At 50.8% G+C, this 22562-nt stretch overlaps 1 protein-coding gene across 3 annotated transcripts; it reads left to right on the top strand.

Annotated features, from left to right (window-relative positions):
- Positions 1 to 895: 895 nt before the first annotated feature.
- On the top strand, positions 896 to 22234 carry SYNGR1 (synaptogyrin 1). 3 transcript variants are annotated; one of them, XM_027680209.1, is made up of 4 exons: positions 896 to 1092; positions 13496 to 13733; positions 15154 to 15299; positions 16605 to 17796. In XM_027680209.1, the coding sequence occupies exons 1-4, from the start codon at positions 994 to 996 to the stop codon at positions 16701 to 16703; spliced, it is 582 nt and encodes a 193-aa protein (XP_027536010.1). In that variant the 5' UTR covers positions 896 to 993; the 3' UTR covers positions 16704 to 17796. The 3 variants fall into 3 exon arrangements, with proteins under 3 accessions (XP_027536010.1, XP_027536008.1, XP_027536007.1); XM_027680207.1 differs by lacking the exon at positions 16605 to 17796 and adding an exon at positions 17946 to 22234 and having other exon boundaries at positions 899 to 1092; XM_027680206.1 differs by lacking the exon at positions 16605 to 17796 and adding an exon at positions 17880 to 22234 and having other exon boundaries at positions 903 to 1092.
- The last annotated feature ends 328 nt before the right edge of the window (positions 22235 to 22562 follow it).

Here is a 22562-nt window from a genome sequence, read left to right as displayed (position 1 = left end):
CTGTGGGAGCCTCTATGGGGTAGCATCACAGAATCACGGAATTGTTTAGGAGTGGAAGGGACCTCTCGAGATCATTTAGTCACACTCCCCTGCCAAGGCAGCATCACCTCAAGCAGGTGACACAGGAACGTGGTCAAGTGGGTTTTGAATGTCTCCTCCCTGGGCAGCCTGTTCCACTTCTCTGCCACCCTCAATGTAAAAAAGTTCTTCCTCATATTGAGGTGGAGCTTCTTGTGTTTTAGTCTGTGGCCATTGCTCCTTGTACAATCACTGGGCATCACCAAAAGGAGTCTGGCACCATCCTCTTGGCACCTGCCTTTGAGATATTTATTTGCATTCATGAGACCCCCCCTCAGTCTTCTCTTTTCTAGACTGAACAGGCCCAGCTCCTGCAGTCTCTCCTCATGAGATACTCCAGATCCTTCAGCATCTTCATAGCCATCCGCTGGATCCTCTCCCCTAGCTCCTTGTCTCCCTCTCAGTCAGTACACTGAGGAGCCCAGAACTGGACACAGCACTCCAGAGTGGCTGGGGGCTGACCCCGCACTTCTGCTAGGCCTACCAAAACAAAGCGTGGCATCACCCCTTCATCCTTCTCCCAGGGGCGCTGGGGTGGGCTGCCTTTGTACCGGGAGGTGTTCGCACCCCCCCCCGCAGACCCCCATGCTGCAACCCGCAGTGCCTGCTCCCCCAGCACCCCGCGCACACTCCAGCCCCACGGACACCGCCGCCTTGCCCCCAGACCTGCCCCAGACCGCCGCGATGTGCCGCGGGCGGCAGCGGCGGCGGGGCGGGGGGGGTGGTAGCGTGGAAGGGGTGGGTGCGCGCTCCCGGCGCGGCGCGTCCCCGTGGGCGGGAGCGCGCGGCTCGTCGCCGCCGAGCTGCCAGGCACGGCTCGGCTCGGCGCGGCTCGGCGCAGCCCGGCTCGGCTCGGCGCAGCCCGGCACCGCCCGCCGAGCCCCCCGCCTGCCTCCCGCCCACCCCCGCACCGCCATGGACGGGGGCGCCTTCGGAGCGGGGAAAGCCGGCGGCGCCTTCGACCCGCAGGCCTTCATCCGGCAGCCGCAGACCCTCCTGCGGTTCGTCTCCTGGGTAAGGCCCCGCCGCCCCCGGGGAGGGCACCGGCACCGGGGCGGGGGGCGTCCCGCCGGGCTGCGGGGGCGCGGGCGGGGCTCCCCCCACCGACCCCGACCCCGACCTTCCTACTCACCTGCCTCTATACGCACACGCACACATATATATAAAAAATCGTTATGCCCTATGTTACATACCATTATATGTTATTATAATAATATGCTATTATGTATTATATATTTATTATTATATGCTTTATATATACATGTGTATGCGTATGTCGATATGTCTCCACACATCCTAGATCAGTACACACACAGATGTGGACGTATACTTCCATAACCGTTTATGGCTCTCTCTCTGTTATATATATATATATATTTTTTTTTTATAAAAAAATATATGTGCAGGTATGTTTGGATATATGGATCTGTCTCTGGGTTTATATATATGTATGTATAAAAGTCCATATATATCCACATATATGTGTGCACATACACATACAACTACATGTGTGGATGTGTGGATATAGGGCCATATGGGGCGAGAGCAGTCTGGTTGGGGATTTCTTCTCTGAGGGGGAAGGGATCAATGACCATGACCCAATCTCCATCCCTGCTGGTTTGGGGGTGGCGGTGGGGTGACTTCTCACCCTCCCATGCCTGTGGGGTTTTGGCAAATGCTGGGAGGCAGCAGGATGTGGGGTGACGGGGGAAACCTGGGAAAGGGGAGAATGCTGCAGTCCTAGGATGGTGCCCCGGTGGGTTGGGGGTGCTGGGCTCAGGCCATGCTGAGGTGAGTTGGAGGGGCTATGGGGGGCTGAATGTCGCTCTGTGTTTTACCCTAATCCTCTCACCCTGCCAAAGCTCCCTTCCCTGTAATGTTTTCATCTCCGTAATTTGTGGAGAAGGGGGCAGAGGGAAAGGGGGGTCTTATGGGGGTGTCAGGAGAAGGTCTCTTCCTCTTCCTGTGATGCCGATCCCATGGCTGCCCGTGGGGCTGGCGCATATGTGCAAGAAGGTCATTGGGATTAAGGGAGCGAGAGCTGCAGCACTGAGCTGGCGGGGGAGAGATTGAGGTCTCGGCCTGCAGCGGAGAAGGGAGGGCAGGGAGAGAGAGTGGAGGAGACACATGCGCATGGAAGCTGAGAGGAAAGGCGGCAGGCTGGCTTTGGGAAAATAAAAGCAGTGCTAGGTGGGGGAAATGAGAAGGAAAAGGGAAGGTGGCCTGGCTCCCTGCTGGTGGTGGGGAGGCAGCCCTTTTCCTCCCAGCTGGATGGGTGGGTGGATTGGTGATGTCCCCTCCGGGTGATGTGACTTGGGAGGGCGGCTGTAGAGCCCCGAAGACAGCTAAGGACATGATTAATGCGGGCACTCTGTCTGTCTGTCCGTGTGCCTGAGCTTGTTTACACTACAGCACATCACGCTAGGAGCGGGCTGGCTGTGGCTGGAGGTCAGGCAAGGGGGTATGCGTGCCCCCCGCTCCTGGGTGGCTGGAGTGGAGCCAGCCTGCATGCCCCGGGATGATGGACGTGATGTGACCTACAAAGGCTCTCCCACTGCTAATCTCTGTGGCAGAATTTCCTCTTTCTCTCTCTGCCACTCTGTCTGGTGGGGTTTTTCCCCTTCATCCAAACACTGTAGGATTTTGGCTTCCCAGAGGCACCAGTGAGGGAGAGAGAACAAGAAATATGTTTGTTTTTTAATTAGGCACCTAGTCTGCTTCAGAGTACACTGTTGGCTTGCTTGCTGAGCTCAGCTTTGTGCCCTGCAAGGTCTCCCCAGGCAAGAAGCACTTCCCAGGGACTGGCATCTCCTTGGGACCCTGTGCTGTTTCCCCCTGCTCATCTGACCTTGACAGAGGACAGGATGGGATTTACCCCAGGCACTTCACTTGGCCGTGGAAATTGAAGTCCTTTTGCAGGAGCTGGAGGTGCTCCAGGTCAGTGGTCCAGCAAGGGAGGCTGGCATGGCCATCATGGTGCAAGTCTATGCATTCCTTCTCCTGCTTTTCCACTGGCTTGGTCTTGTCTGTCCTCCCGAGCCTCTCTCCTTTCATAAAACAGGGGAGCCACAAGCTCACGCCAAATATTTAGTTGTAGTTTTGGTCTTTTTGTTAACCTGAGACCAAGACAGGTCCTTGTGGGCAGTGAAGTCCTCTCTCAGGCTGTCACAAGCATCATACCCTTTATGGCCCTTTCCATAAATTGGTTGAACTTTGCTGAAAAAAAGGCTAGTTCATGGGTTTTTTTGTCCTTCTCACTCTGTCTGGGAGAGTGCTCAGTGGTTCCAATGGTCAGGGCCTTCCACCATAAATCTATTCATGGTTGGGGTTTTATCCATTTGCTTTTGTGATTTTGTGCCCTTCAGTTTAAATGGTGCTTTTCCCTCCCTGGTGTTTTCCCCTGAGTGTATTTATAGACCGTGATTGCATCTGTACTTAGCTTTTCTATTGCCATGCTCTGTGAGCCAAACTTTTCTGGTGGCAAAGGGCTCTCCCTCCCTGTGGTCTCGGTGAACAGTCCTTCTTTCACCTGCTCTTGCACACACTGGAAGTACTTTGCCCACCATCTCCTGAAATCTCATTTGCTTTTATCCTGCTCATGTTGTGACTGGTCCATTGTCTCCCCAGGGCAAGCTAGAGGCTCATTTTGGCCTGTTTCACGTGATGAGCTTTCGCTGAAATTCTCGTGATCATTTCCTCAGGCAGTGACCTTGTGCTCGGGTCATGCAGCCTTTTAGCAGACTTCATGATGGCACAGAGGTGCATATGGCTTTCTACCAACAGAAACCAAAACTGGCTCCTGCCCAGGGAGTTTGCAGCCCAATTGAGGTGGTGGCAAATCTCTAGGGAGAACTGTAGGATCAGGAGCAGATGAGATGACTGAAGATTATTTATGTTGCTCCTTGCTGAAGAGGAGACAAGATAAATTTGACAAGGAGAATGCTGAACTATGGAAAGTGGTTAGCAATTCTGGAGCATCAGTCCACCATGACTGTGTTGTGAGGCAGCTCAGGTTTTGTGGGTGCTTTGAAGGTCGGGCATGGTGGAGTAAGTATGCATCGCCCTATAGAAAGGTTGCCTGCTATGCGTGCTGGTGAGCAGCAGTGGTCCTGCAGGGTGCCTGTGTCAGGTTTGGATGTTCAGCCTCAGCACAAGCCATTTCTCTGCTGCTGCCTTCCCCAGATGTGCTTGCCAGGATGAAATAGCACGTTGCAGAGCGAGGAAACAGCACTATGCAGCAATCCCTCCTGAGTATCTCTGCTGAAGGTGCTTTCAACAGCATCTGGATCTTGCAGTGAGGGGACTTGTCCGATTCAGATGAACTGAGGCTTGCTGACAAAAGCAGTGTGTTGCTGGAAGATCCCAGAGGCTTCCTCACCTCTCTGTAGGGAAGAGCAGAACAACTCCCTTCTATTCCCAGCAGCGGGAGTCAAGAGAAGTCAAGCAACTTACTCTGTTGCAATGTTGCCACTGCAGTTTACTCCCAGTCCTGGTCTTTCAAGGCAGTGCTCCACGTCCTGCCACTTCACTTGCTGCCAGCTGCAACACAGAGATGTGCTCAGAGCTGAGCTGCATCTCACAACTGTTTAGCTCAGCTGGTAAGAGCATGGTGCTAATGATGCCAAGGTCATGGGGTCCATCCCCAAGCTGGAATCAATGATCCTTGTGGGTCCCTTCCTACTCAAAATACTCTGTGACTCTGGTGCCCCACAGCAGATGAGACATGGATGCATGGGTTGGTTTTTTACCACTTTGGCATATAGACTTGCCTTCAGCCCGTTTAGGTGACCCAGCAGCTGGAGCTACTGGTGCTACTGCTGGAGCTCGTGGAGCTGGGTGACCCACACCAAGCTGGAGCTGCACAGCTCCAGGATTGTTCTTGAAATGAAGCGAGTGTGAGCACATCCCTGCCGAGTCCCGTTGCGCCTGGACCCGCAGTGCTCTCCGCAGCTGGCGCATGGGAGCTGGATGGCTCCTTCACAATTGGTAGGCATTGGATGTAGCACTGGTGCCATAAATAAGTAAAATGCTAATCGAAACAGGTTGTTCCAGGTGCTCCTGTCTGCTTGGAAACCTGCTTGCTGGAGAAACTGATGTGCTGCTCAGTGTAAAAGCCTAACAAGGCAAAAGTAACTGGCTTTTTGGAAGCAGACCCAGCTTGCCTGGATGTGGGCTTGAATGAGAGTATTTCCAACTACAGTTGCACAGACAAAGCAGCCCATTAAAACTTGTCACACAGATTGAGGTCCTGAGCCCCCTCTGATGCCAAGGTCAGTCACTGCCCCTCCAAAGGGAGGTTCGGTGAGGAGAGGTACTGCCTGCCCTCCATCTTTTCCTCCATTACCTGCTGCTGTTGCCACTGTGTCCCCTGGCTGGTAGGAGCACGCAGACCTTTCAAGCTAGGACAGGAAGTGCTGTCCCCTGTGTCTACAGGCATGGTACATCCCAAACAGCTCTGACTGAGCAGACAAGGCAGGTGAAGGACAGGAACCACATCCCTTGCTCCACCACAACAGGCTGGCACCTGCAAGCTGGAGGGTGGGAACAAGTCACAGCATGGCAGGGAGCCTCATCTCCTCCCTCACCAGCCTGTCTTGCCATGCTCATGCCTGGCTTACGACACCATTTGCCTCTTCCCAAGGACACCTAGTGTGGGCTTGCGATGACAGTTAAACTGAGCCTTAGAGCTTGGGGGCCTCATTAGTCCGAAACCAGCTGGAACTGGGCTCCCACCTTCTTTCTGTCCCAAGTAAATTTAACTGAGATATTCCCCATGTTCCTGGACCATAGCTCATGCTCTCTGTCTGTTCTCGGCCACCTGATTTTTGCCCCAGCCACCATGCTCCCTGGCTGTGTGTTTGTGAGATACATTGGTGCATGATGAAAGAAACACAGCAGTTCAAAGCATGTGCTTTCAGTCAAGCCTCAGGTACAGTTCTTTAAGGGAATGCCCATCCCTAGGTCTGCTTCAGAAGGGTTTTTGGGAGTTTGCTATGACTGGGATTAGGTGAGAGACCATGTCAGAAGATGAACAATAAGTGTGCACAATCGCATGGTGATTCAGGTTGGATACAGAAGGTTGTGTTGTTCCTAGCATAGCATTTCCAGGAAGAATCTTAGAACAGGAACAAATGTCTCATTAATGGCATTGGCAGATAAAGATCTGAGAAGTAGCACATAGGAATCAAAGACAGTCGGAAACATGAACAAAAAATAATCATATGTAATCTGCTGTTTCAAAACATGAGAGGCACTCGGGTGAGAAGCAGAGAAACTGCATAGTGATGGGACAAGGCAAACATTTGTGGCAGGACAAGGCAGCAGAGAGGACTCATGAGGCTGCAAGAGGAGCAGGCGCAGGTGGCAGTGGGTGCAGTTCTCTGCCTAGGTTGGCACAGCCAAGCCAAGGAGGGAGAGATGTGTTGCTAGAAAGAAAACTGAACTCTTCCTTATGGAAAAAGATGCAATGTAGCAATGTTGGGACTACAAAAGACATGGATACCACCATGGAGATGTGGTCGTGGGGAGTTGTCATTAGTCGTGATGGGACAGAAGATGCTCTTTCACCAGGGGAAGAGCATGGGACCTGTGGGACTGGACGGAGCTTCCTGAAGTTGTCCTCTTGGGCTCAGCCTCCTGCTTACACCATGGGCATCTTCCAATGGCAGAGTTCTTCCTTTCTACCCAAGGTTGCAGGCACGGCTGCTCCATCATCACCTGGGGCTTGGGATGTTGTAGTGGGGAAGATCACCCTGGGCACAGGTCTGGTGGGAGGCAGAAGGGTTAATGGCTGGCCTGTCAGCTGCCAAACCATGTGTGAAAAAAAAAGCTGGCTGGCCAGGAAAGCCTGTCCCAGATCCCGTGGCAGGAATTAGGGATTCGGAGCCTTTCTCCCTTCAGTCACCTGCTCCAGCTCAGCCTCGGCTGGTGAGCTGGGAGCTGGTGCCATGTGGCTGATAGCCAGAGAGGGTGAACTGTAGGGAAGTGCTGGCATAGCTGTACTCTTCCCCTGTCCCATGTTCAGGGGAATTGTGTATGGGGAGACTGGCCCCCTCCAGCACCCGCACAGGGCTCAGACACGCTGTTGAGACCGTGGGCAGGAGTTGTTTGCTGCCTGTGTGGTGCCTGCTGGAGGGAATAAATAGAGGCCGTCTGTTTCCAAGCTGCCAGTCCCATGCGTCTCAAAAGCTGCATATGTTTTCTTCGAAATGAACTAAATACAAGTAGATTTAATGATGGTAGTAATAATAATAATCCATGTCTGTGCAGGGCACTCCAAAGCTTTCCAGAGACTCCATTTGCAAGAGGCTGAATGAAAATGAAAGACAGATCATCTCTGCCACTTTATCCTTTGCGTTCTCCCCTGCTCTTGCTTTCTTTTTAAACAGATTTATTCCTGGTCATTACCAGATCAGACTCAGAAGAGGTTATTGCTTCATTCTTCCCGAAGGGGATTTGATTTGAAGTCCCACAAGGAATATTATGTCACCAAACTATTTCCTTTCTATAACAGGATAAAAAGGGGGTGTGGGAGGGGGAGAAGCAGCATGCAGTGCGACAGAGGCTGTGGCCGGTGGGCATTGCAGCGAGCCCAGGCAGGCAGCTCAGCAGAAACCTTCTTCAGCCTCATCCCCACCACAGCCATCCTGGGGATCTTGGGGATGAAGTCAGAAGGCAGCATGACAAACTCCTGGGATGAGGAGCAGGAAAATCCTAGTGCACTGCCGGAGGCTGGCTCTGTTTTGCATCCATCACATGATGCTCATCTGATGCACGGCTGGGGATGGGCAGTGTGGTGGAAAGCCTCACATGATGCTCAGGAGGTTTTGCCCAGCTCTCTGCAGGGCTGAGCCTGCACTGGGGAGGTCGGGAGGGACTGGAGAACCTCTCCTCTGAGGGCTCACCACTCACATTTGGCTTTGGCAAAATCAGATAACCGAGTTAAGCAAGAGGGGAAAAAAGGTATGTTTTGGTAGGGTGCAGAATTTTGCCTGTTCTGCAATTTTCTCACTGTAATAAGCCCTTACATGCCTGTAATGAACCCCATGAGAAATGAGGAGAGGAAACCTCTCAGCGTCTCCCCGTCTCCTCCGCACAGTGCTAAGCATTAAGTTCATTTTGCTGCGTCTTTTGGCAAGTTGCTCTGTCTCTGTCAGCTTTGCAGTGCACCTGGCTCTGGGCTTCACTTGGTGTCTTCGGAGTTCTTGGATAAAAACAGGAGTCAAGGAAAATGATTGCAACAACCTGTGTGGATGTGACGTTTAAGGAGAGGCAAAGTGGAGAAAAGCTGGGTCTCAGGAGCAGGGATGAGTTGGTCAGATCTTCTCCAAGTGCTGTTTTATGTCCCTGCACACCTGCCCAATTAACATTGCTCTTGAAGGCTTAAAGGAACCTAAAAATCTCAACCAAAAAATCTAGTTACTTCAAGCCCTGTTAGCTAACTTCAGCAGCCTCGCTGAAGAAATGAGGCCTCTCAAGTGCCCAAAGCTGGGGATGGCTGGCTGTTTTTTGTCACTGAGCTCAGGAAAGTGGCTAGCACCTCCCTCAGCAGAGTGAAATGATGGGAACCTTGGGATGCCTCCTGTCAGCCTGCAGACAAGCCACTTGCCTGTATCTCGATGCTCAGTCAGAAGATGACTCCTGCCATCTTCTCCTCACCTCATCTTTGCAACTGGATGCGTATTTTGGACCATTTTATCAGTGGCCATAGGCAAGACCCTGTGCAGGTAGGATTGGCTATGCCAAATGGGGGGAGAAGAAAGAAGCAGTGATAATGTAGGGTGGTAAGAGGCTTGTGCCAGTGCTGCTTGTTGCTGGCATTTCTTCAGAAGTGCTGCAGATGTGATGGGAATGGGAACGTAAATGCTTCATTCTTGAAAACTTGGTGCTTTGTTCATAATCCAGGCAGTCATTCATGCTGCACCTGCGGCTTGGATCATCTTTGCAGGGCACGGATTATGAAATCAAGGAAATAAAAAATATTTGCTCTTTCTAAGATGACTTGCCACGTCGATGAGCTTCCACCCACCTGCTCCTTTACCAACAAGGAGTAGCTGCCATGGATGAAGTGTGCAACAGTTTCTCCTTAGGGCTGCAAAACCTGAGCTCTCATAATTATGATTTTTTTTTTTTAGAAAATTGTTTGTCACAATGGTTTCTGTGTATAGACATCATAGGAATAAAACAGGCAATGTTGCCTGTCAGCAGCAGCAGCAGCAATTGCCTCTTCTGCTGTCCAGCTCTGCCTGTCAGTCTGGAACCTCTGGTTTGAGCTTGCCCATTCTTGCCCAGTTGGTGTTATTCAGCCCAGCTCAAGGCTTCTGTGTACAGTGGGTCCTCACAGCATTTTGCTGCGCCGTCAGGGCGGTGACAGGCTGGCAAAGGAAGCAATCCCTTTCTGTGCCCTCTCTGCAGTGCCGAGGAGTGGAGCATGGACCAGAGCTGATGCTAGTGGCGAGGAACACACAGATAGAAGGAGACATCCCTTAAGCTGCTGTGCTTTGGTCCATTGAAAGCTTCCCTAAGGACAGAGAGTACTTTGGGGTAGCTGTTTCAGGACACAGAAGATAAGCATCTGGAGTGTCTTGTTCTGCTCACAAGTGAGAACACATTTAGTGGAATCTCCCCAGAAAACTCCTAAGATCATCTGAAATCAGATATTTGCCTGTAAATCATACCTTGGGCACCTCCAGGCTGTGAAACAGGTTTCTCTTCATAGGAGAGAAGTTGCGGTGTTTTGGCTGACTGAAGATGGAGAAAGGAAGTTAGGACTGCCACCTCTGCTTGAAAATTAGGAAGAGGGAGATGTTCCTTTGGTCTTGTGACTCTGAGCTGGGCCTCTATGACATGCCAGCATAAAAAGGTATGAAAGATCAAATGCAAAAAGGAATTATTTTGCTTCTTTTGCTCGCAGTTGAGAGCTCTTCCAGGCCAAGCAGCAAATCCAAAGATAAGAGCAGAGGGAAGATATGTATCAGAATATGAGCTGAGTAAACAGAGGTGTCTCTGGGGACAGGCCATTACTGAAGTTCATTCATCTCAAATGAGTAAGCAGAGACTCACAATACAGCTTGTTGCAAGGGTTGACCTGACTCAGGGAATCAACATTTTACTGGTTTTGAGCCCTAAACCAAAACTGAACACCAGACTGTGCCACTCTTGAGGTTGTTCCTTATCTCCCAAAGAGAAGATAAGCTTTCTGTCTAGTGCTGCAGAAAGCAGGGCACCCACCTTGTAATCACAATATATGGAGGTTGGTACTTCAGGTGTCAGCATCGGTGCTGGTCACAGCCTCACGTTGGGATGTCACTTCAGGAGTCTGTCGGCTGCCCCTCAGGTCAGAGGAACAGGGTGTTACTGTCAATGGTCCCAGGCAGACCTGTCAGCCCAGCCTGTTGTGAAGGTGTGTGAGACGTCCCACTGAAGGAGCCTGGCTGTAATTGTGTACAATTTTGCTGCTTTCCAAACCATTCAGGCTGAAATTTTGAGGATCAACTTTTTGATTCTGGCAGAAGAGATTCTTATTTAATTTTCACCGGCAATTTCTGCAAAATATGATCAATCTCAATTTTCAAGAAGGAGGAGGACAAATCAGTTGTTTTACTTCTAAGCTTAAAAAGCTCTCATGAATTTTCAGAGAACCCATACAGTCTCTGCGCTTAGGAACACCAGCTCCCAGCTTTTTTTAGTTTGCTGTAGTGTGATACACCCAATTTCAGCAACACAAGTGTGACCCAATTGTGAGTCTTGGGGTGAAAAAATAATATCTGTGTCAGTGGCTACTTTTTAGAGTTTGGCAGGTGAAACATGGTTGGTGTTGAGTATCTGCCCAAGGGCTGTTGGGGACTGTAAGGTTTTTCCTCTCATTCTTGAAGCCACAGGCCAAACAGCAGAGGTCTGTGCTGTGGATCTCAGGCATCCAACCCCACCAATGTGTGGTGGTTTGAAAAACCTTTTCTCTGGGGCAGTAATGGTTTGCCCCACTGATAATACTGGACCAATCAAAGGTTCATATGCGCCCTACGGAAATTACATACCCACAGCAACGGAAGAGAAGGCTGAAGTAGTTTTTTAGTAGGTTGGTAGCCATGATCTGAACCACGAGGAGGCAGGGGGCCAGTGAGCCCCCAGCCCCAGCTGAGGCTACGGGAGACCCGGTGTAGTGTCAAAGCTGGACCAGGTCCCGTAATCAAGAGGTGGGAGAATTTCCTTACTGTCAGCAGTGGCAGAAAACATTGAAAGCGGCAGCGGAGCAGTCCTGAACAGAGACAGCGATGGCTGAAAGCCAAAAAGATAGCCAGCAGCAACAAGATAACATGAAGCCGGCTGAAAGACGCAGAGATGTTCCTGCAGGAGGGAGAGCTGGCAACGAAACAGAGGAAAACTCAACAGAGCTGGTTTGGGGTAAGACTGTATTAATTTCCCAAAACTCAGAGACCTGTTGAAGAGGAGGGGTGGACTTCCAAACCTTTAGGGAGTCCCAAAATGCAGCAGCAGCTAGAGTGAGACAGAGGAGCCGAGAAACCCAGAGTCGCCCTGAGAGTTGAGCCAGGATGGAACACGGGGGAGGTGGCCGTGCCCTCTGCTGCTGCTGCTACTGCTTCTATCATACTGGGAAGCTGAGACAGAGCAAAAGAGCTTTGGTAAGACTGAACTGAAAGCTGCCTTCAATATTCTACCCCAAGAGAAGTAAAGATCTACAAGGAAATCCCCCGAAGGCTCGGGCTCGGGGTTGGAATTTCCACAAAGTAAGAACCAAAATCCTGACTGCCATACTTAAATCTGCTGCCTTAGGAAAATGAAGGACACTAGCCAGTGCCACAAAAAACTGAAATGAAGGAACTGTGGCCTGTGCAGTGACAGAAAGACTTTTCTCTTTCCTTCTTGGACTTTTATTGAAGGAAAAGAGGAATTTAATTCAATGTAGATATATATATACATATATATATAGGTATGAGTAAATAAACCTTGTAAATATTTTTCCCTTCCCCCAATAATGAATGGTTGTGTTTTGTCTGAAAACTCTCCACATGAAGCGAAAAAGATATCAAGTCTATACCATCACTAAACCCTCTCACAGGGGCAGACTGTGGGAGGGGGGCTTGAACTTAAAAATTGGATCCTTGGGAGTTTCAAACCACCACACAATGATAAGTGGTGTATTGGGTTGTCATTAATCAGCAATTTTCCCTGAACTCACAAAGCTACTTTTCTGCTTCTGGGTTGTCTTCTGGTGCTTGGTTGGGTTAAGTGGTACTGGGGTCCTTCTGACCTAGCAAACATTCAGACCTAGCTCCACTCCCTGCAGGAGACTTGGCCTCTTCACCTTCTTGTGTGCTGCTTCTCCTTGGGGGCTGGGTGGTGGTTCCAAGGCTGTTCCTACTGAGAGTCTCCAGATGCCCTGCAAAGAAAAATCTGTACATGCTGCCTTGATCTTCCCCTCTTTCTCCTGTGGCTGCAAGGGGAAGCTGTTTATTTGAGATGCAGGACTGGGGGTGCTGTAAATAGCTCTCTGCTTTGGTGAACCTGCTGTGTCAAAGAGGGACAGCCTTGTGGCAGGAGACGAAGGCTAAGCCTGTGAGCAAAGATTAGACCAGCAACTGCGGATTAGGGCATTTCTACCTGGACTCATCCTTAATTCTACCTGATTTAAAATAACATGCAGTGGCAGTGGTGGCGATGGGTAGGGAGGACTCACAGTGGCCTTGACAGGTGGACCTGGAGGAAGGATGTTTGGCCCCTAAAATCTGTGGGGAAGCTTGGAGGGTGTTGGCATACAGGTGAGTGGGCAGAAGGATAGGTGGTGTCACGGACTGGGCTGATGGAAAACTGGTGAAGAGAGGTGTATGATGTGTGGGGAGATGGGGAGAACGGGAGCCCAGCAAAATGGAGCTGCAGAGCAAGCAGGGCTGTGGATTGTGGGAGGGTGGATGGGGAAAAGAGCATAGTAGCTTGATAGATAAAATCAGTGAACAAATGCATGGTAGAAACAATTAATCCCTTGAAGGGAAAGGAGTGAGTGGGAGAATAAGTGCAGACTAAGAGGATTTCCTCTACTTGAAGCCATTGTATGCAGGCACCTGCACCAAAACCATATCCCAGTTTACACTCCATGTTGCCTCCCTGTGTGTCTGTGGGAAGCCACCCTTACTCCAGACTGCAACTGCTTTGCATCACTTTAGGTCAGATGGATAAAAAGGTTCAATCTAAAAATGTCCTATTTTAAGTTAATCCTCAGAAATAAAATGAGACCATCTCCCCAGTAAATTCCCTGTGGCTACAGCCCAGGCAAGAGAGCGGGATGGGAGCTCAGCAGAGCAGAGATGCACTTGCAAAGAGTGTCTGTCCCCTGCTCCTTTGTGCTGGTCTGGAGAGATGGGGCTTGCCCTGACATATCTCTTGCCTCTCTCCCCACCAGATATTCTCCATTGTGGTGTTTGGCTCCATTGTCAATGAAGGGTACGTGAACCGCCTGGACGAGTCAGAAGAGCACTGCATTTTCAACCGCAATCACAATGCCTGCAACTATGGCATTACCGTGGGTGTCCTCGCCTTCCTCAGCTGCCTTCTTTACCTGGCTCTGGATGCCTACTTCCCGCAGATCAGCAGCGTCAAGGACCGCAAGAAGGCAGTGCTCTCAGACATCGGAGTTTCGGGTGAGCTTCCTGGCTGGTTGGCTGTAGTGCCTCTCTCCTCTGCCAGCAAGGGAGAGGTAGGGAGCTTCTGCTGTCCTTCACGTCAGGTCCCTGCTTGCAAGAAGGCTTTTAGGTTCCTTACTCTCTCAGGTTTTCCGTCTCTCTCCTTTTCTTTCCCTTTCTCTTCTTCTTAGACAATCTGGCTGATGCCTCTCGGCTGTTCTCCATAGGTGTAGCTCAGGGAGCCTTTTAGGATCAGCACGTCTTGGCTCCCTGCATCCTTGTGCTTGTTAAGACCAAGTATGGATGCCTTTGGAGACATTACTTCCTCCTTTTCCAGCTCCAGATGATTGAACATAAAAAAAAGTTGAGGGATTCATGCAGGCTGACTTAACTAAGTCCTCCTAGGTTACCTGGCATTCCCTATATGAATAACTGTTTGGGACTTCATCCATCCCTGAGGCTTATTCTAACTTATAGTCAGATCTCTCCATCCCCAGCAGTGTGTTAAAGTGACAGTGTGTGTGTATGTGTGTGTGTGTAAGGCCAGTCAGCAGGATCATGAGGAGGTGCTTTGCTCTCATGCTGTCATCCTCAGTCACTCTCCTGGCTTACTCCACCCATTCAGGCAAACTGCTCAACATCAGGCCCTCCCCAGAGTATGCCAGAGGGGCCATAAGTGGAGTGAGGGCAGGATCAGATGAAGCATCTGAACTTGCTAAGGACATTGGGCTTGCAGGTTTGTCCACGGTTAGCCCTTTGCCTGGCAGTTCCTTGTACAGCTGACAAGAGAAGGGGAGCGACTGAGCCCTGTTTTGCTGCTGCTTAGGAATGTCCATTTCCCTCACTGCTGGGTATCTGCCTGCACCTGGCAAAGAGAGTAAGTTCCCCCTTGAGGCTACCCTTTACCTTCACCCCTTTCCTGGGGGCACAGCATGTTAATGGTCCTTTACCACCTTTCCTTGATGCGAGTCCTTGAGCTGTGCTGTGCTTACAAAAGCCAGTCTCTGTGCAACTGCAGACCGGCTGCTTCCCACTCTTCTGCAGCTCCCATGGAAGGAATTGCTCTTTGCTTGTCCTTGCAGGACAAGGTTGTAAAGCAGTGGTTGTTTCAGACAGCCCAGGTGATTGCTCTAGTACTGGAAGCCCTTCAGGCTCCCTCCCAAGGCCAAATGCAAGTCCTGTGATCAAACCAAACATAAGCAAATGAACTCTCCAGAGGTACTTTCTCCAGACACCTATTGTCACCTTGACAATGTAGCCATCAGTAAGCTTTACCAGCTTGGGCTTAGACTGGCTGTGCAGTCACTTTGGCCCAGTCTGCAACATCCTGGTGGGTCTCAGAGGACTGAAATCTCCAGAGAAATGTGATATGTATATGTTCTGCTCACACACATCTTCTGTCCTTCCCCTTTGGCATGTCCGTGGTGGTCCATCTCAGCCTTTTGGGCATTCCTCTGGTTCGTTGGCTTCTGCTTTCTAACCAACCAGTGGCAAGCTTCAAAAGAAGAGGACAACCCACTGAATGAGGGAGGGGATGCAGCCCGAGCAGCCATCACGTTCTCGTTCTTCTCCATCTTCACCTGGGTGAGTACAGAGTCATGATGTTGGATCAAATGTCCTCTGTACTGTATTATCTTGTGGGGAATGGAAGGTGATTGGCTAAGAGTGGTTCCCTCTGGGATCTCAGTTCACATAGCTTCTGAGAAGGAAAAGCAGGAGGGGAGGTGGTTGGGAGGTAAACTTGGGAAACAAGGACTCAAAAGCTTATGTGAAAGAAGGTTTTAGAGCATTTACAAGCACAATGGGAAAGAGAGTCCCATATCCTATTAAGTAGTGTCCTTGACAGACTTCCAATATGACCGTGGACAAGCCTGCTCCCCAAGCACCATTATCATAGAGTTATACGATAGTTTGGGTTGGAAGGGACCTTTAAGGCCCATCTAGTCCAACTTCCCTGCAATGAGCAGGGACACCTTCAACTAGAGCAGGTTGCTCAGAGCCCAGTTCAACCTGACCTTGAATATTTCCAGGGATGGGGCATCCATCACCTCTCTGGGCAACCTGCTAACCTGTTTCCCCTGTGCATCAGAGGACTTCAAGAGCATTTTCACCTCACAGACACTAAATAGAGAAGGGAGCTCCAGGCCAGGGGTTGTACCCATCTCCCTCCCTGCTGTGCTCCCGTCATATGAGTTGTCACCATTAGCCACAAGAGGCTGCAATGAGTGTCCCTCTGGGCTGTCTGTCTGCAGCACTGCCTCACTGGGTCATCTCTTAGGAAGGTGATGGTGCTGTCTTAAGATTGCCCTTTCCCCAGCAGTTCTTTATTGCTAGTTTTCTGGAAAAATTGCTGTGTGCAGTATAAATATCCTTGATGATTTCCTCCTGCCTCTGAAAGCACCAAGCACAAGTGATTTTTTTCTGAAATGACAGGATAGTTCCAAGCAGGAAAGCGTTTTAACCCTGTCTCCATGCATAAGTGCTTGTGGCTTTGTCTTCTCCCCTTCCTACAGGCCTTAATGTTGGGCAGGGTCCAGATAGGAAGGGTGCCATAAGACCACAGAGCTGCCAGAGAGGAAGGTCACACCAAGCAGGATCAAGGAACATCAGTGTGTGTGTTCCCTTCATGAGCTGTGTCCTGCACTTGAGTGCTGCCAAAATCTCCCTGCAAGCTCCAGCAGAAAGTTTGACAAGGAGCAAGGCTTTTGCAAGGGGTCTCTCAGGACCCTTTTTGAGGTGCCATAACCTACAGTGGTCCTCCCCAGTTCACAGGCTTGTGAGTGGCTAAACAGGCATCTTCTTCTCCCGGTTCCTTGGGTTTTTTATTTCAAACACCGGTTTGCTCTACCTTACTGATTCTCCTTCCCATACCCCTTTCTCTCCTCACAGGGCATCCTCGCATTTCTGGCTTTCCGGAGACTCAGAGACATTAATTTTCAGGAGGAATACAATACCCTGTTCCCTAACTCCCCATCCTTGCTGCCTTAGTGCCCCTTGCTGATGGGAGAATTTGGGGGAAGGGGTGGAGGGATGCAGCTGGAGGAGGTCACTGAGCGGAGCTGGTTCCAGTGCCCTGACCATGGGTGTGTGGTCACTGCAGGGCATAGGATGGGAAGACATGGGCCATTGAACTGGAGTGGGGTTATCCACTGAATGGGGGATCTCCCTCTGGAGAGTTGGAACTGGCAATTTCTTCTTCTCCTCTGCTCCCTTCTCTCCCTCACCCATACCCTAACTAACGCTCTGTAACACCACTGTGCCTTTCTTTAGATGACTGCTCAGACCTAATACTTCAGCCAGGAGATACCCTCTGCCCCCACCACTTTATCTCTTCCATTTCTTTCTAGACCTCACTCCCCAAAATCCTCTCCCCCCATCACCTGCTAGACTGCTCACCTTGATCATGGATGCTCTGGGACAACAAATCATGGCTGCTGTGGTCCACAGTGCTGAACCCTATGCCCAGGCTCCCTCAGTCCACCAAAAGGTGTCCTGCCTGCAGTGCCTGGGGCAGGAGGCAGCAGTTTGTTTGCTGACCACTCCCTGGTCTGGGAAGCAGCCACCTTGCCTCCTGCTGCTCCTTCCCAAGGTCTGTGCTGCACCATGTGGATGTTGACTGGTGAAGGGGTTACAGGGGTTGACCTCTACCTCACTACTTTGTGTCAAATCCTGCTCTTCTTCCTGGCCTCTCCAAGCCAAATGGCAGCGTACATCCAGCCTGGCAGCTGAACCCGCTGTGGTTTTGCTGAGGCAGATATTGCCTTCCCCCAGGCAGGAGGGGCAGAATGGAATAAGCACATGCCAACTGAGCCTCTGCGATCTGTGCCATGTTGGTGAAACCCCATTGCCAGGCAGGAGGTGCCCATCACATCCCAGAGAGAGCAGGGAGCCCTGGCAGGCTGCACACAGCCAGCTGCACTTGCAGACATCCCTGCCAAGTGCTCTTCTCTCCTGGTGGGCTCATGCTTTCTGTGGGACAGCCTGGACATCCATGTTCTTGGGGTGTTTCACCAGTGCTCCACCAGGCAGGCCTCGCGCACTAATCCGTAACCACTACTAACCCAACTTTTGTTTGTTTCTCTTTTTCGGTACGTTCCCCCTCTTTTTCTCCTCTTCCCTCCCCTCTCTGCTTCCCATTTCTTCCCTCCACCTCCTCCCTTAAAGGTGGGCCAGGCATTCCTGGCATATCAGCGTTTCCAGCTGGGTGCCGATTCGGCCCTCTTCTCCCAGGACTACATGGACCCAAGCCAGGACTCCGGCATGCCTTATGCTCCCTACACGAACGAGGAGGATGCTACAGATGCGGTGGGGACATACCAGCAGCCCCCTCCAGCAGATGCTTTTGACACCGAGACACAGGGGTACCAAACACAGAACTACTGAGCCACCGATGCCCCTTTCCCTTCCCCTTTCCCTTCTGCCCCCTTTCCCACTGCCGGCAGAAAGCCGAGGCACAAACCAGACACGTGCATAGTGGTACTAGAGATGGCTCTCAGCTATGCTCCAGCCTTCTGGGTCATCTGTTTTTATTTATTGTTTTTAAAAAAGAAAAAAAAAAAAAAAGAAAAAAAGGTTTCCCCATCACCTTTTCCTTCTCCTCTCCCCCCAAGCTACCTGCCAGAACCAAATTTTCCCAAAATCTGCATTGTGACAGGAAAGTCCCCCCTTTCCTCCTCTCCCTCCTGCCTTGCTGCAGATGGCATAGTGTGTCTAGTGGGCAGGAGAGGGGCTATGTTACCAGCAGGGTAGGGGAGAGGGTGTTGAAGGCAGAAGGGAAGAAATCAGAGGGACCGTGGACCTTCCTAGAAGAGATGGTGTCGCTAAAGGCTGGAGTAGATGTGGGAGCATCCAAATTGGTCTGGAGCACCTGGTGGCTCAGGGAGGGGGGTGGTGTTGGAGTCAGCATACACAAGTGTGAGGATGGGGCCTGGAGGGCAGCAGGAACAGTAAAGATGGGGGCTTTTCTCTGCCACATGCTAGTGAGGGAAGGGTGCTTTATTTTTAGAGGATTTGGGAAGAAGTGGTATTGGAGTGGGGGGAGCACAAAGAGAAAAAATGGGAAGGGAAAGAGGAAGATCTGCAGGTACAATCAGGAATCACAGGCATGTCTGTAGGTTACAGCAAGAGACTGAGCAGAGCAGAGGGGCAGTGCCATGAGATCCAGCCCCCTTGGACTGAGGTGGAGGTGGTTCCCCTCAGCCGTGCATCCTGCTCACTGCTCTTCTCAGTCCAATGTTTGATGAGGCAGGAGGGGAGCCATGCCCAGTCCCAGGGCCCAGATACAGTGCCCCGGGAGGAAGGATGGAGGACGTGGGCTTCTGGGCACCCTGAGAGTCCTTGACCCCAGCTGGGTTGGTTCAAGGGGGAGAGGGGAGCTTTGTCTTTTCATCCTGGGCAGGAGGAGGAAGAGGAGAAAGACAGTTTTGCTCCTCAGGTCCTTACCTTCCTCTTTTCCTCTGCTACAACACTGCGAAGCCTCTTGCTGATGCCATCTTTGTAGCACACAGGAATGGAGCAGGACACTACTTGGAAAGAAATGCTGCTGCTGGGATGGCCAGAATGCATCTGGCTCTTGCACAGGGGTGCAACCAAGTGGGAAAGGATGCTGCCCTGCACAGCCGCGCTTTGTCTCCCACTCAGATGGGGAGGAGGTTTTGGTGTGCAGAGAATTGGGTGGGGCCATACTGAGCTCTCTGAGGTCTGGTCTTTCTGTACTTGCCATAGACCATACCTTAGTGCTCTTCTGCAGCATCTCAAATCCTGGCTGACTTTAAAGCCTCGCCTAGGTGGCAGCAGTGACTCTTCAATAGAGTTCATATGGATATCATTCCACATTCCTCATGATTTTGCTTCAAGTAAAGACAAAGCTGTGGAAGCCCACTCTCTATTCTAGAATAGAAACAAGGTCTGTGTGTGAAGACAGGTTTCCAGAATTCCCCTGAAGGGAAATAATTCAGCAATAGCTACCTGGACAATTGTCCCTGGCACAGACATCTCTCAGAGCACAAGATGCAGGGTTTACCTTGCAGCAGTGAGGAGCTCCATTGCCCAGGAAGCCACCCTGCTCGACACAACACTGGTCCCCGTAGCAGAGATGGGGAGCAGATCCAAAATCTGTAGATGCTCCTGCTGAGCATCCAGCCTATTCCTCGTAGCACCCTTAGGAGTCAGGAGGATGGGACACAGATCTGGCCTGTGTGAACATCTCTTCTGGAGGACACTGGAGTTACCAGTCCTTCCCTCCTCCCAGCGTGACTCCTTCCCATCTGCCCCACAGTGATCAGGATGGGGTAGGGACTGTAGAGCAGCAGGCCCCCAAGAGGGAAGTGGAACAGTGTTCTCCACTGTAAATAGACACTGTTTCTACCTGCTCCTACCAGCAGACTTGTGCTGCTGGTGGCTGTCACCATGGCTTGTCCTTCCCATGGCTTGCCCCACTGTGCTGGTAGTTACCCACTGGTGAAGACAGGAGAAGGGGAACAGCTAGCCCCACAGACACAGCAGGAATGACTGGGTACACATCCCTTGCTCTGGGGCTGCGAGTGAACGCAATACTGTAAATAGGAGGGGTGTTTTTTGGAAGGAAGCCTCTTGAGCTTCATTTTCTGTGGGTTCAGCCTAATATTTAGGCTTGGGATAGGTTTACTTTATTGAGAGAGGTTTGTTATGACTGTGGCTGTGGGGGGAGTTCCCTCCAGTCCATCTCCCCCTGGGGGAGAAGAATGAACAAATGATGAGGTGGAGGAGGAGAGAAATTAGTTGTACTCACCCAAACTCATCTGTGTCATCCTTCATGCTTTCATTTGGGCTGTGGGGAGGGAACCGAGAGGAGGAGGATGCTATAAGTAACCAGCCCTGAGCACAAAAATGTGTTGTACCTTTTGGATGGAACTGTCCAGCACCTGTCCCCTTTGGGTGAGGGACCAGGTGCATAGGGAGAGGTACAGAAAATATGTGGGGGGTCTACCTGAGGCTCTGTTTTGGGGTGTGGCGCAGGAGCATCTTACATACCCTGTTCCCATCAGAGTTATGTAGATGACTAAACACCATTTGGGGCTGACTAATGAGCAAGGTTTTCTTTATCCTCTTTGGCTTGCTTTCTTCATGTAACCAGCTGATGGTCTCAGATGGGCTTGAAGCAGGTATGAGCTTCCCCCTCAGAGCCAGGTGTCTTCATCCTGGATTACTGCCCATCTCTCTGTCCCTCTCCTCCTTGCTTCGCATTGTAGGAAAGGCATTGGTGTGGCAGAGGACACTACAACAGTAGATACTCAGACAACTTCTTGCTTTGGCTCACGGCAGAAGACATACAGCTCCTTGAGTTGATGTGCTTTCAGCCTTTGCAGTGGAAGATTGGTGGTGACAGACCTGGGGGTGGGAGTCTCCTTGTTTGCATGTAGCTCTTTAAAATGCAAAATGCAATTTCCACTGGCATTTGGCCTGTTCTGCAGCTAATGAGACATACAGACCTACCCAAAGGGCTGGTTATCTTATCTTAGGCGCTTCTGATAAGGTGCTGCCTATTTCTGGTTATCATAGGCAAGACCTGAACAGCTGGCTAGAACATGTCCCTATTATATTCTAAATGTGGGTGATATCAGCCCCACTCTACAGATTAGGAGATCAGAGGGAAGGCTGTGTAAGCAAAATCATAAGGCAGTTTTCTCCCCCCTCTGCCATTTGTCCAGATTACAGAGGATTACTATCCCCTGTTGGGAACAATGTCCCCTTGATGTCTTCTTATCTTAGAAAGCCCCCAAGTAAGGGAGTGTCTTGTGGAAACAGAGGCTCTGAAGGGCAAAAGGATGATGAAACTTTGCCCCAGTTCTATCTGTGGCTTCAGCCTCCTGACCTGTCCCCATCCCTGGCTCACCCATATCCTCACCACCACCCTGTTCATCACCTCATCACACACACCTTTCCTCAGCATATTCCTGGCAGTTCTGTCAGGGGAGGAGGTGTCTTTGTCCCTGCTCCCTCGCAAGCACTTGGGAGGACCTGGGAAGGCAGCATTGCAGAGTGGTTCCCACAGGAGTCTCAGCTCCAGTCCCCAGAGCAGGTACAAGGCAAGGAGCCCAGTGAGGCCACCTCATGCAGCAAGTTCAAACCATCCATCCAGACAACTCCCTGCTGCCTGTGTGGCATTTGTAACACCACCTGGGCTGCTCGGCCCCTTCCCCTGCCACATTACTGCCTGTGTATAGTATATATATTATATATATATATTTAAAGAGATGTATAATATAAAGCTATACATATATACGTATATATGATGACTCATGGATGGCCTGCCGCATACAGGATCCTCTTGAGTGGTCTTGTCTAAGCCCGAGTGTCCCTTCACCCCTCCTCCCTGTCCCCCTGCCCCTGTCTGTTCCAAAATCCAACTACAGCGAACCCCGCCACCTCGGCACCTGTGTTTACAATGTCCTATATATTTGTGGTTAACAAAGTGAAGGTGGTAACTACTGGTGTCTCAATAAAGTTATGATGTTCAAAATAACCAAACTATATGGAAACAAAAATGGTCTGGATTTTCTTCTTTGGGGAGGGATGGTTTTTTCAGCTTGGTTTGCTACAAGAGCATTGGCTCCTGTGCTCCTCCATGGCCAAACTGGCAAGTTTACTGACAATCAGTGGCTTTAACAGAGGAAAGAGACCTAAAGAACTGCCTTTATTGAGATGTTTCAGGGGGAGCTAATGGTTACTTGTTTTACTTGGCCTGAGTTTCAAATCACACACCATCGAGTGTCTTCACCTAATCAGTAGGAAAACGTGAGGAACCTGACATGCCATGTTAGAAGTGGACATTCACTGTGAAATGGATATGGCAATAGGAGGTGTGGA

Source organism: Neopelma chrysocephalum, unplaced genomic scaffold (assembly GCF_003984885.1).
Source record: "Neopelma chrysocephalum unplaced genomic scaffold, ASM398488v2 Primary Assembly neopelma1_59, whole genome shotgun sequence".
NCBI lineage: Eukaryota > Metazoa > Chordata > Aves > Passeriformes > Pipridae > Neopelma > Neopelma chrysocephalum.
The sequence above is the reverse complement of the archived record's forward strand: the minus strand, read 5'-3'. Positions and strand labels throughout refer to the sequence as shown.

Bases quoted from the DNA above. Each gene is read 5' to 3' on its own strand.
- SYNGR1 (XM_027680206.1), top strand. From the start codon at position 994: ATGGACGGGGGCGCCTTCGGAGCGGGGAAAGCCGGCGGCGCCTTCGAC. The intron at 1,093-13,495 runs GTAAGGCCCCGC...TCTCCCCACCAG, and splicing joins TCCTGCGGTTCGTCTCCTGG to ATATTCTCCATTGTGGTGTT. The intron at 15,300-17,879 runs GTGAGTACAGAG...CCTCCCTTAAAG, and splicing joins TCTTCTCCATCTTCACCTGG to GTGGGCCAGGCATTCCTGGC.